This window comes from Brachypodium distachyon, chromosome 1 (assembly GCF_000005505.3).
Source record: "Brachypodium distachyon strain Bd21 chromosome 1, Brachypodium_distachyon_v3.0, whole genome shotgun sequence".
NCBI classification, from domain to species: Eukaryota; Viridiplantae; Streptophyta; class Magnoliopsida; order Poales; family Poaceae; genus Brachypodium; species Brachypodium distachyon.
The window spans coordinates 59,344,243-59,358,148 of NC_016131.3; the positions used below are offsets into that span (position 1 = coordinate 59,344,243).

Below are 13,906 nucleotides of genomic sequence, written 5' to 3' on the forward strand. Positions count from 1 at the left end.
CTCCTTGATGGCGTCAAGGAACTGGTGCCCCTGATTGTAGATACTTGGGTCCCAGGTGATTGGGTTCCAAGTCGCACCGGCAAGGATGCCGAGGTCTGGGCTGGAAGTAGCGGCGGACGAGGACGAGACCCCCGCTGCCATGGTTTGGCCGGGAGGAGCATCGTCCCCTTGCAGGGGAGCCGCCTGCTGCTCCCCAACCACGCCTTCCTCCACGCCCGCGCCCGTGGACTGCGGGTCTGGTGGAGGGGCCTCGCCCCCGGCAGGAGTCGTCTCCTGCTGAGTGGCCGCGGGGTCCGCGCCTCCGGTCGGCGGGGCTGGGGATGCGCCATCGAGCCCCACTCCGGTAGCGGCGGTAGGTGCCACCACCGTCGTATCTGGGGCGGTGGGGCTTGGTGCAGGGGCCACCTCCGGCTCGTCCCTCAGCTCTGCGTCCTCGGCGTCAGAGGTGAGATCGATCACGGTGTCGTCCACCCCCGTGGTGGGCACATCGGGACCTACGACAAGAGCAGAATGAGTATCTCAAGCTAGGATGGGGTACCCGGCGACGAGCGCAAGGGAGTTCCGAGTAAGTACCTTGCGGGGCCGCCGCGCTTGCGGGGGAGATTTGTCCCCCTCCGTCCCGGCTTCTGCTGCCGGGCTGACCACTGCAGGCCGGGTTTTGCCTGCAAGCCAAGGAAATCACACGGTTAAGGATCAGCGTGCAAAAAAAGCGTCTACAATGGAATCAGGAGAGGGGATCGTACCTGCTGCGGGCTCCTCCTCCTCTAGGACCGGGGCGGCGGCAGGCGTAGTGGCGGTGCCGCTGGCCCGCGTGCGGGCCTAGCTGGCACTGACACTCGCCCAGGTGCGCGGCTTCTTGCTAGGCACGGCGGGTGCAGGGTCGGTTCTCCCCCTCTTGCCGGCTCCGGCCGGAGCGCTTTCCCTGCAAGGCATCGACGGAGAAGCAAAGGCGTCAAGGCAGGCACAAACTCGTAAATGGAAGGGGGAGAAAGACAATGACAGCTTACCTTGGGGGGTTGAGCCTGAGCGAGGAACCCGTGAAGATTCCTCGCTTTGGCGGGGCCGCGGACCCTCGTGGAGTTGCTGCAGCCCCAGTTGCCGCCGGCGCCCTTGGTCGCCGCACTAGCAGCACGACGTCCTCGTCCTCCGCCTCCGCCTCAGGGAGGACCGTCCTGGCCCCGGCAATGCCGCCAGCCTGGTCGCCAGAGGACTCGTCGCTGGGCCAGCTGGAATCCGATCCCCTCGCTCTCCTCAGCCACTTGCTTCCCACGGGCTGCGGGTGGCGGAGGCTTCGGGGCTGGGACCGGGGGATCAGACATCAGCCCCCACTCGTTGCAGGGTGGGTAGCTGCCGATGATGTCGTGGAGGCCCGCGACGCCGGCGTGAAGGGATGGAGCCCCCGGGGGCAGCTCCGCGAATGGAACATCCTCGCCGGTGATTCCCTTCACCCACTCCTGGATCACCTCCGGTGTCACGCCCACGCTATCTAGGCGCATGGAGTCGCCGGGCCCCGTGTACATCCATGCGGGGCGGGACCGCAGCTGCAGTGGCGCGATGGGCTGGCTGATGTAGGTGCGTGCCACATCCAGATCGGTGAGCCCCGCTAGCCGCAGGGCCTTGATCTTCTTGATGATGGGAAGGAGCTCCGCGTCCCGGCTGTAGCGGTCCCGCCAGCTGCCGTTACTCACTAGCAGCTCGGTGGGCACGTGAATGAACTCGTCGGGCTCATCCACACGAACCCAACACCAGCTCCCGCGCCACTCCTTCTCGATCTTCTTCTCGCTCCGCATGATGAACTCTGACTTCATCTTGTCGCGGGCGCGGAACGAGACCCCCGACGACATCGCTCCTGACTGCTCGACGCGCGGGTAGAAGTTATGGCGGAACAACGCCACCAATGGCATCACCCCGACAAACCCCTCACACAGAAATTGGAAGACGGCGAGAAGAAAGAGGGAAGTGGGGTGGAGATGCGCAACCTTAAGCTGGTATGCCGTCATGAGAGCATGGACGATGAGGGAGAACGGAGGTACGAACCCAGCAAGGATGAAGCGGCCGAACACCCGAAACTCGTTGTCTTGGTGGTCACCGCCGGCAGGGAAGATGAGCGTCTCGCCGTACTCGTTGAATGAGGTGGCGATGGCGTGCCGGAGCTTGTCGACCCCTTCGCCGTTGTAGCCAGGCTTCAAGAAGGCCCGTGTGGCCCTCATCTCCCAGTTCTTCTGGTCCTTCTCCGACAAGGGCTTCTTGGGGGCTTTCTCGCCCTTGTCGACCGCCGAGCTTTTGGAACCCTTCCCTCTCTTGGGGGCCGTGGGCGCCATGGGGAATGTGGGTGGCGATTAGCAGGATTCAGGGACGCAAGGAGGAATGGGGATGAGAAAGAAGGACTGGGGGCTAAGTGTTTGCCCCTCAACGCAGCGGTGGGATTTTATAGCACCCTAGCGCCGAGCAACGGTTACATCCACACCCTACGGGTGCGCGGGGGATAACTATGATTTAAGAGGGGAATGCGGGACGTGGCCTTAACCACCCGCAATTAAAGGGGGGTTAGGGCGGAAATCTCGCCCCCACTACTCGGCCGTAACGGCGGAGTCTTTGGAGCAGCACATGAACGGGAACCCGGAATGACTCGGGACCCATGCCTCGGTTAAGGGCGTAGCCCGGGAACCGACCAAGGATGACTTCGCCCGGGAACAGGCGTTGCCGGCCCACGCCCGGGGGCTACTGTCGCACCAGTGGCACCCGGGGTACCACCATTGCGCAACGCGTGGGTCGCCTCGCTTGCTCCTCGCAAGGACTGCACCCTGGGCAGCCCGGTGCAAGCTGCCCGAGAAGCCACCAGCCTGGCAGGACTAGCCGGGCTACGGGGGTTGCCCCGGATGGCAGTGCGAAGGTTCCCGTCAGGGCGCCCTTCGGGAAGGTCACTTTCCGAGGAGGGTGTTCCCTGGCGTAGGCGCTTACAACAGGGTCGGCACACAGAGCAAGAAGAGTAATGGCACGACGTGGCCGCCCGGCAGGCTCCTTTTGCACAAGGCTGTTCAGGGCATGGAGTATGGCACAAGCAAGCATTAAATGCTCCGACAGAAGGGTGGTTCCCTGTCAAGTCAGCCCACAATGAGTGGCCCGCAGTGAATCCAAGGCACGTACCGCCCTAGTTACAGTGCTTTGTACCATGCATGCATGCCAGCGCAGGAAGGGAAAGCTGCCTAGGGTCTTTGCTCGACACTTGTCCCCAATGCACCGAGGCACCTGTGGTATCCCCTTGAGTATAAAAGGAGGACCAGCGCCAACGATTGGGGGTTTCTTTTTCGGGATTGCACTCTAGTGGAGTTAGAGTTCGGGTCTTTAGCTAAAAGTAGAAAATAGCCACTTAGCAGAAAGGGAAGAGAGCGCCCGGGGACTCCCCCGGCAACCTGTAAACACTTGTTCATTGGCTAATAAAAACTCAGAAGCTAAACGTAGGGTTTTACACCTCTGGGTGGCCCGAACCTGGGTAAACAGACTAGTGCATTGTACGCTCGTCATTGGCCTCGCCGGCGATCGCCGGAGCGATCCCCAACGCCCACTGCCGAACCAAAAAGGGGGTGCCTCGCATCCCCGGTGTCTAAGCCCCGAGCTGCGACAGGATCTCGCCAGCGCCCGACGCCGCTCTTGGTCGCCTCCACCAGCTCGTGGCGTCGGCAGCGTCCATGTGCGGAAGGCGGCTGCGGACCCACGGCTCCGTCACGCGCCCCGACCGCCGCCTCCACCGGCTCGTGTGCGCCGGTGGCTCCCCGCGGGACTTGGGCGGCGATGGGATGAGCCTGAGGCCGGGATGGCGGTGGCCGCACGCAAGACAGCAGGGACCGCGTCGGCGCGAGCCATCGGTGGCCCTCCCGACGGACACTGGCGCGCAGCGACCACAGGCCGGACGCGATGTGCGGGCAGCTTGCGGGCACGGCGAACAGGTCGACAAGGCTGTGAGAGGGCGCACAGGCGTACCGGGCAGCAAGTGGGACCAAGCGGCGCGCGGGAGCGGACGGGGAGCAGGAATCTATGGGCGGAGGCGGCCGCGCAATGTTCGGTGGCGGGATGAATCGGGACGGGGAGAGGAGGAGTTTGCACTTAGGGTGGATGGAGAGGATAGTTAGAGGAAAACCGAGAGAAATTGGAAGAAGTGATTTGAGAAATAAAGTAGGGAGTAGGAGTAATAGGAGAGCAGGAAGGCCGCTTGCTTTATATGATGGCTGCTGCTGCTTGCTGTCTTGATCGATATGTCGATGCTTGCTGTTTAAATCATCACCACACGGGAGGTCGAGCGGCTTGGACGGATGGAAGTGATAAACGTTATCATTGCTACATGTTCTTCATTATTCATGATTATATTGAGAATCACTTCATGAATTCAGCAAAAAAAGTTAAAAGAAAACACTCGCACGTGACTTTTCAAGTGTGATGTATGTGAGAACACTGATAACCTGGAGGTAGAGAGCAAAAGATTTGAGCATGTGTCACTTTCTCTTTACACGAGATATAGAAATAAGACATGTGCAAAAAAGAAAAAGACCAGAGTATAGCTTAGAAAATAAACATATCATAATCCTTATATACATATGTGCCCATGAAACACAACAACATTTGATTTGATGTTTTGATACAATTTTCCGTTGTTCCGTAGCAACGCACGGGTCTTTTGCTAGTATTTTTTATATGAGACATCCCATCTATTTGTGTTGACTGTTGCTCTTGCCTTCTAAATCGAAATTGCACTGGCATGGTCTATGTGAGTGTCCCTTCGAAACAAATATATGTAGGCCACCGAGAAAATGAAACCTTGTTTCATGTTATACCAGTAGCATTTTGCCAATAGCATTTGTAAATCAATGTGCTTCATTAAATTCAATATCGGAGGCGGCCGCGCAATGTTCGGTGGCGGGATGAAGTGGGACGGGAAGAGGAGGAGTTTGCACTCGGGGTGGATGGAGAGGATAGTTAGAGGGAGAGCGAGAGAAATTGGGAGAAGTGATTTGAGAAATAAAGTAGGGAGTAGGAGTAATAGGAGAGCAGGAAGGCTGCTTTATACTGCCGCTTGCTTTATATGATGGCTGCTACTGCTTGCTGTCTTGATCGATATGCCGATGCTTGCTGTTTAAATCATCACCACACGGGAGGTCGAGCGGCTTGGACGGATGGAAGTGATAAACGTTATCATTGCTACATGTTCTTCATTATTCATGATTATATTGAGAATCACTTCATGAATTCAACAAAAAAGTTAAAAAAAAAGCTCACACGTGACTTTACAAGTATGGTGTATGTGAGAACACGGTAGAGAGCAAAAGATTTGAGCATGTGTCACTTTCTCTTTACACGAGATATAGAAATAAGACATGTGCAAAAAAGAAAAAGACCAGAATATAGTTAGAAAATAAACATATCATAATCGTTATATACATATGTGTCATGAAACACAACAACATTTGATTTGATGTTTTGATACAATTTTCCGTTGTTCCGTAGCAACACACAGGTCTTTTGCTAGTATTTTTTTAGGTCTTTTGCTAGTATTTTTTATATGAGACATCCCATCTATTTGTGTTGACTGTTGCTATTGCCTTCTAAATCGAAATTGCGCTGGCATTGTCTATGTAAGTGTCCCTTCGAAACAAATATATGTAGGCGACCGAGAAAATGAAACCTTGTTTCATGTTATACCGGTAGCATTTTGCCAATAGCATTTGTAAATCAATGTGCTTCATTAAATTCAATATCCGTCTTTATTTCTATCATTTTTTGCTGAAATATTGTGACAAAAATCCATCAAACACTCGGGAAGGAAGCCCTCCTCCTCGGTGGGTTATTTAAAGACACCAGAGCAAGGCCCCAAGCGGCAAGGAGGTGTGGCTCGTCAACGCAACGGAATCGCTTTCCGTGCCAGGAGCAGGCCAGGCGTGGGCCCCGCTGGTTGACGTGCCACGCAGGGGGCTGATGTCGGAGCCCCAGTAATTGGGGTCCAGGTAACGCTTGGGGCCGGCCCGCTTCAACCCCGCCGGGGGCTTGAGGGTTGGCTCACCGACCGGCGGGCGAGCGCAGAAAGGAGACACCACGCGTGGCGCACTTGTCAGCCACATTGAAGCCTCTGCCTCAGTGGTTGGGGCGACAAAAGAGTAAAACAAGCTGGGAATCTATATTGTACAGCGACAAGACGGGACCTGCACCGGCCGCGCCCGGTGACCGGCTGGCTTGACCAGTCGCATCCGGGCTGTTCAACCTATCGGGTCAATGCAGGAGGAGGATGGACACATGCAGGGAAAGGTCCAAAGACCACGCCAGGGCCGGTACTGCACGCGCCACGTACCCGCAGCACGCAACTCACATGCAGCCCAACCTTGTGGTTTCCCCTTGTAGTATAAAAGGAGGACCGGAGGCACTAGAAAAAGGGTTACCAACAGCGAGGACAGACACGCAGGGAGAGTGAGAACTCCCGGGAGCGGGTATGTGCCCCCCGGACTGTGTATCCCAAGTGTTGCTCCAGCAATCCAGACAAGGAGGACGTAGGGTGTTACCCGCGTGTGTTCTTGAGAGTTGTTCGTTTGATCCTACCGACACAGCTCCCTGGTCCCTCATGAACAAAAAGGGGCTTCTAGAGATCCCCGGTGTTGGAAGTTCGACACCGACATCTGGCATATAAGGGCATGTACAATGCTTGATAAGATTGTCTTATCTTAGGTGTTCCACGTCATTAAGAAAAGACAACAAAACATGTTGTACAATGAGTTATCTCTTAATGTTATATCTTAAAATTAATGCTTAGATGAATAAAATTAACTAAATAAATGCTAAGAAAAGGTGAAATCTAGTACAATGGAAAAATTGTCTTATCTTTGCCTTATCATTCTTGTGGAGAGATCATCTTTTAATTAAGAGAAGTCTTGTGCCTTTTCTTCGTTTCTCTCTCTTTCACATCAAATTTTATCCTACGTGGCATCGTTAAAAGAAAGGTGATGTCACTTCATTGTACACGCGTTTAACGTGACTGCGTCTTTGTATTCTTAAACATTTCGAATAATCCTGTTATTCTCGCTCCACGTGTACTTGGCCCAGCTATACCCGTCTCCCCATCTCCTTATCTCCTTGCCGACCGTCCCAGCCCCCTGCTCCGTGGATCTTCTTTCTCCTCGCGCGGGCGCCGCCACTCATCCCGCTGCATACCGCCCGAGCCCCCTAGCTCGTCTTCCTCCTCGCTCGAGCGCCTCCACGGCAGGTTGATCTGCCCTTCGATTCTCTCGCTCCCGACCGTTTCTCCTCCCATCACCCCACGAACGGATTCCGCACTTTAGATCCCCGTTTCATGATCTTCCCCAATTCTTAACTGAGGCAAAAATCAAGGTAGGGCGGCCGCCCTACCTTGCCCAACTGGGTCCTACAACCGTGGTTGTAAGCATGGAGGGGCTGACGGAGAGCGAGATCGCTGGTTTTGTGGTGGGGGCCCTGCTGCTCGGCGCCAGCATCGCCGCGCAAAGGGTCGACGGCTTCATCGCCACTTCGCAGAGAAGGTCCGTGTCTGCTTCTTTTTTGTTCCCTTCTCATGGGTTCTTCGTTGCTCCTCCAATTCTGTGGACTACCATTTCTATTAGCAGTGTTCATTCTAGCTAAATTCATGTCCTAGGACATAGCATTTTGATTTTAGCATATTTTGCAGTGACATCAATGCCTCAGCGGAAATTTCATTGCACGAACAAATAACAAGAATGATGTAGCATATTTTAACATATACTCCGTATTTCGCACTGGCAACACAATGATATGCTATGCTTTATACTCATTTAGGGTCGCTCAGCTTAAATCCAAGGATTGGTGAAAGAAAACTTGCTTAAGGCCTCGTTTTGTTGTAGTGTATTGTAGGGTGTTTGAGAGTATTTTCCCCTAGAGTATTTGGTGAAAAATTTCCCATACCAAATACCCTGAAATACACTTCCCAAAAGATACACTACAGTCCCTTTTCTCAAATGTGTTGTTTGGCAGGCAGGGAATTAATCAAGCAGGTTATGGTTCTATGTCTGATTCACGCAGCATTACAGGAAACTGAAGATATTTTTTTTTATGAAACAGTTCAATTACGCATCACTTCACCACAAAATCTTACAGAACAATACATCAGTTGAAGCTACAGTTTAACTCAGGCTTATACAACAAGTGATGGAAACAAGTGTCAAGCTAGGTGTTAAGTCTTAACAAAGTAAAGCCAAGTTGTCCCTTCAAGCCGAACTGCACCAGGATAAGCCAAAATTGTAGCAGCCTCAGCTAATGGACCTGCAACCATCATCAGAATTGTCAATACCGATCGACATCCTTAGCTAGTCAAACATATACTCCCTCCGTCCAAAAATAAGTGACTTGGATTTGTATAAGAAACTATACAAATCCGAGTCACTTATTTCCAGACGGAGGGAGTATATAGCCTAGAACTCAATATATCAATCAAAATGCGTGACTATTGTTTTGGAAGCAGTGCTTATATATAATCAGACACACAAACGATAGTAAAGAAGAATGGTAAATTGAATGATGCGTTTTGGTTGTAGGTAGTGGTCATTGGTCAGGCTACACTGCAGTGCATTACAATCCTAGTGTGCTTAAACATAAGAGTGCAGAAGGGGGAAAAGAAACAAAGTAGAGTTGAGGCTACAGCTACATATAGCATATGGAGCTACAGTTACAACTCAGACACTCATTTCGCTGATTAGCACACGCTTTTGCTGAATTACGTCACCACCAATAGCAAATATGACTATGTCACAACCCAACAGAAGATGGTGGACACATTGGCTACAAGCGAATAGAAATAAATCTTCAAGCTGCTCACCCGGACAGAGATGCAACTGCCTGCAGCGCTGGCTAAAGACTGATCATACCAAGTAGTTTATACATAAGCAAAGCCTGTAATCTCTCTGCTTTAAGCTTCATTGCCAGTTCTTTTGTAGCAAAAATACAAAAGGCACAATGTTTTTACTTCCATTTAGCTACAACGATCATTTATCTTCGAAATTGACAAGGGGAAAAGAAGGGGAAGCAAACTTGTCAAGCTGCTGCACATGTCTTTTGTATGATCTGTAATGGCTCTTCTAGGAATTAGGTACAGAGGCAAAATAAACTCAACTTGCACTAACATACCTAATTCATTTGCCAGGATCAGAGCTGAGGCACATGATGATGAGAACTCCCAACTGTTGTACTGTAAAAAACTAAACTTGCACTAACCTACCAATATGACCTAAATCTGAAGCATAATTGACTACTGATTGAACGGATACTTGGCTTATAATGTTACTTGGGCTCTATAATGAACCTGATCCAAATTATGTGGTTTATCAAGGTTCTATAATGTTTTAATAGTAAATAGCTGACACTGTTTTGGATATTGGGTGCATATGTATAACCTGAGTTTGCTCTCCTCAGTTCTGATTCTTTTCTTGTTAGTTGAATCCCTGATACATGAGGATAAATATTCAATACACACATAGTTTTTCGTTGTAAATGCGCAAATTCAAAAGTATATAGGTCGGACAGTGCCATCAGGGCCTAAAAAATTAAAACGTTCAAGAAACATAAAAAGGTCACAAGACCAGACATCTTCCTAACCAGCGAACAATCCCATGAATCTTAGGCCAAGAAGAGCAAAAATCCTAGAAGAGCAAGAACCCTAGACAAACCTCCACGAGTCAGGAGAGATGCTGCCAGGACCGCGGCGGCGGTTGGATTCGTTGAAGTCGCCAGGACTTGCTGTGGACCCGTCGGCGTCGCCCGAGGATTCATCGGCTGCCGCGAAGTCATCGGCAGGACGGAGTGCCCGCCGGGATCGAGCTTTGTGCCTTCGCCTCCGCGAGAGCTCAGTGTGCCGCCGCGGACTCGTCGGGATCGACCTAAGACTCATTGGCTGCCGCGGAGTCGTCGGCAGGACGGAGCGGCTGCCAGGATCGAGCTTCGCCTTCGGGAGTGCTCGTTGCGCCGCCGCGTCTCGGGTAAAAAACGCGACCCCTCCTCGCGTCTGGAAAAGTCGCCCGAAAGACGGGCTTACACTGGTCGATACCGGGCTTCCAACTGAAGTATGGAGTGGATCTGTGGGTAAACTTCTGGGCCGGTAAAATACACGGGTATTCTTCAAATTACCGGCCTGCCAAACGAGGCCTAAGGCTAAGGGGAACCCCCCCCCCCCCCCACACACACACACCCACTTGTAACGGCATTTTACTCTGGCATAACCATGTAAAATCTGACCCCACCGCCCAGTTTGCTTGAGCTATTCCACATTTGTTCTGATGGGGATTATAGTTTGTGGTTTGTGTGGGTCTCCAATCCACCTATTTATTCATTTAATCTTTTGGTACAGATAAAATCTGTATGAGCGGTCCAACTAAAATCAATAGCATATACCACCAATATACACTAAATAATGAAAAGTGGAAATGAAACAAATGTAGCGAACAAAGTTGTTATCCATTGAATACTGCACTAATGCACTATAGACATTATGGTTATTTGCTAACTAGACAGAAAAAAAATTGTTTGTGTTCTCAAACTCAACACCCATCATCAATTAAAAAGATGTAAATATGCACTATATTGCAGGTCTTTAAACATGTGTAAGAGGTGTGGTGATCTTCGCATGGTAGCATGCTCACAATGCAAAGGAGTGGGTTCTGTTAGGAAAAGTGGAATCTTCACATTTGGCTTGCTCGATGACATCTATGAATCACTTGGAGCCGAAACAAAGGCGGCTGATTTGGTTGCTTGCTCAGCTTGTCGATCTAAAGGCCGTCTCCGCTGTCCTGAGTGCTCCAATGTCAGATGACCATTCTGTAGTAATGAGAAAATATTAGTTCTTTGTAATACCTGCAGATTTTGCTGTTTTACAGTCGTTGAAACCATATATGGTATATCTGTGAAATACCTTTTTGCAATTATTGGTCATAATTTACTGTCCAGTTTGTAAACCAGAAGTATACATAACAAACCTATGCGAAGTGGAAGTGTGCTTCTCTGTTATTGCAGCACAGGAGCAGTAACACATTTTTTGTTTATGAATGATCACCTATATACATTTCAGACCCCCTAAACTGGTTCAAGAGTGAAGGGTCTTATTGAACTAGCAAGGTAAGGTTAATTTACCGGTTGTCACTTGAATTAACCTTATCAAGGACATACTGTGTAATTATATCGTATAAGGGATTGTTTTTTAAACAAGTATGAAATAATATATCCCTTCCGTCACATATTAAGTGACTCAAATTTGTCCAAATATGAATGTATCTATATTAAAAAATGTCTAGATACATGCAATATTTCGGCACTTAATATGGGGCGGAGGGAGTAGGAAGGGGAAGATAGATAAATAGCCTATTCGGACAAGTTGCACAATGTGATGATCGAGTTGCACAAGACATTATGTGCAACAACGGCATAATTTTGTGCAACGGTCACAAGATAAAAATGCCAAAGACAATGACACAGAGAAGATTTATTTTTTGAATAAATAGCAACGAAGAAATTTTAACACCTGCATGTGAGGGATTGCGGTGCCATGCCCTAATATCAAAATCTGAACTCAATTTGTGAAAAAGCCCCACTCACAAAAAAAAGGTCCATAGGCACAAAAACGACGCACCGAGCCGCAAGCAGGCGATGGATGCACGAAGCAAAGCTAGCATCGCTGGATTGCTGGAATCGGACGTTGAAAGAAATTGACTGATCTCATCTTATTCAGCAGCAACAGCGGAATAGGGAAAGCCATGTCGCCATGAAAAATGCAATTTCCGGTTCAAACACGGCTCGGGGTTCGTGAGGATGGAACGAAGAACGATCGTCAAATACTCCACCCGTCCATGAATATTCGATGCTTCTTTCGGAAGGTTGCGATGTGAGTATTTTTCATGGCAACATGGCTAAAGCAAGCTGCTTTTTCCCGGTTGCCGTGGGCGGGCGGCTTTGTTACCTTTTTCCGTTCTCTAGCTCTTTTTATCGATCCTACACCTCAGTCCTTTGTGGCCAATCGACTTTGCCTTGGTGCGATCTCTCCGGCCACTCCATTCGACTACTCAAGCAAACGCCAGAGCAAAAAAAGCAAAGCCATCATGGACTTTGTTCCCGTCGCCAACCTCTCGGCCGTCGTCATGGGCGCGGTGCGAGCGGCCATGGAAATGCTCCCCACGGACATGACAAGAGACGCCGTGGTCGAGACGGCGAGTGCTTGGGTGGCGTGGTTCTTGCGCCTCCTCTGGGCATGGCTTATCGCCGCGAGAGCCGGCGCCGTGGAGAGTCTCCCGGAGGTGGCCAAGAGAGCAGCCGGGTCCGCTGTTGAAGCCTCGGAGCCATGGGTGGAAATGGCGTCCACACTCCTGCTTCGACTCTACGGGAGCCTCGTGGACGCCATCGTGGCCTCAAAGGCAGGAGGAGGAGCGCAGCTGCTCGCTCTCATCATACCCGTCGTCTTCCTCTGCGGCGCCGCCTGGGCACTCACCTGCCGGACCATGAAGGCTCCCGGGCTGGGGGGCACGCGCGTCCCCCGCGCCATGTTCGAGGCCAGCCCGAAGCGATACTACGCCACCGTCCGGAAAGCGCGCAAGGCGGCGCGCCGCGGCGCGTCGTCCGGGACTAGTACCGGATGGAAGCTGCTCGTGGCCGCGCCGGTCGTGGCTTACGCGGCCTACCTAGCGGCGAATAAGCTTTACCAAGATCCATAGCTTTGCAGGTTGTTGTTGCTTTACTAACATGTGCATCATGCAGGCACAGTGTTGCATGCTACTCTGCTATTCTTGTAATAATTTCAAATATAGCGTTTAGAGGTTGATCATTATATGGCCTCCACAGATCCTGGGGATTTGGACTTTGTTTGGTTTGTATGCGGAACACTCAGCCAAATCCAACTACCCCCTCTCATCATGGATTCTTGACTCAAATTTGGCCAAATATGGATGTATCTATTTTTAAAATACGTCTAGATACATGTAATATTTCGACAACAATTTAGAATCGGAGGAAGTATTTGTTAGGGCCTTAAAGAGATTTTGTCTGATATGGAAAAAAAGATTGATGCTCCGCGAAAGATTTTTTTTAGGGCAAGCTCAGAGAAACAAATGCATAAGCTTCCCCCCCCCCCCCCCACCCCCACCCCACCCAAAAAAAAACAGTTGGGCTGTGTCGAAATGAGTCGACTGAATTCAAGCTCTGATTCGCTTCAAGGCCCACCCAAGGCCACTCGGTCGGTTCAGTTCTTATAATGCGGATTATATTTGAGATCTATACAAATTTCAAAAGAAAAAACGAGCTCTACACAGGCCTTCCAAAAGTTCATATACATACACACCTTTAATACATAAACCTCTATTCTAAAGATTTTGTTTTTGAGGAATTTTAAAGAAAGATTTTCATTGTACAACCCATAATAGTTTGTTGTTATACATGGTCTTGCGGACGAAACATGCCATAAGGCTCAACTTTTAATAGCCTCACTGTGTTGCAGGGTTGACCTGTGGTGGGCTGGCTCTGTTTTTTCGAAAAGGAGGTTAAAACCTTTGGCGTGGTCAGCATCAAAATGATGCATCGGCCATTTATTGATTTCTTATCAAGCCTGGTAAAATGAAATACATCGATAAAAAAACCAAAGACACCAATGAAGGATGGCTCTTAAAGTCATGTTTGGATTGGTGCCAAAATAGACCATAACAAAAAATTGTTTTTGTTTGGATGGTTGCAACTACTTTATTTGGCACGTCAATGCTTGTTAGCCAACTTTAGTTCATTTTGTCCAAAGCTGATCAATTTATTGGCAAGCAAGAACATGATCAATTTTTTTACTAGTCAAATTTTTTGTAGGACAAGCATGCACTCAAACCAAGCACACACTCTCTTGGTGTCGCGGGGTGTTCAC

General features: G+C 50.3%; 1 protein-coding gene across 2 annotated transcripts; it reads left to right on the forward strand.

The window, feature by feature from the left end:
• Window positions 1-7,082: 7,082 nt before the first annotated feature.
• LOC100831166 lies at window positions 7,083-12,935 on the forward strand. 2 transcript variants are annotated; one of them, XM_003557674.4, is made up of 2 exons: window positions 7,083-7,535; window positions 10,609-12,935. In XM_003557674.4, exon 2 carries the CDS (start codon window positions 11,910-11,912, stop codon window positions 12,717-12,719), a length of 810 nt encoding a protein of 269 aa, XP_003557722.2. In that variant the 5' UTR covers window positions 7,083-7,535; window positions 10,609-11,909; the 3' UTR covers window positions 12,720-12,935. The 2 variants fall into 2 exon arrangements, with proteins under 2 accessions (XP_003557722.2, XP_024312859.1); XM_024457091.1 differs by having other exon boundaries at window positions 7,096-7,535; window positions 10,609-11,060.
• Window positions 12,936-13,906: the final 971 nt, after the last annotated feature.

Coding starts and splice junctions, on each gene's coding strand:
- LOC100831166 (XM_003557674.4), top strand. CDS start 11,910: ATGGCAACATGGCTAAAGCAAGCTGCTTTTTCCCGGTTGCCGTGGGCG.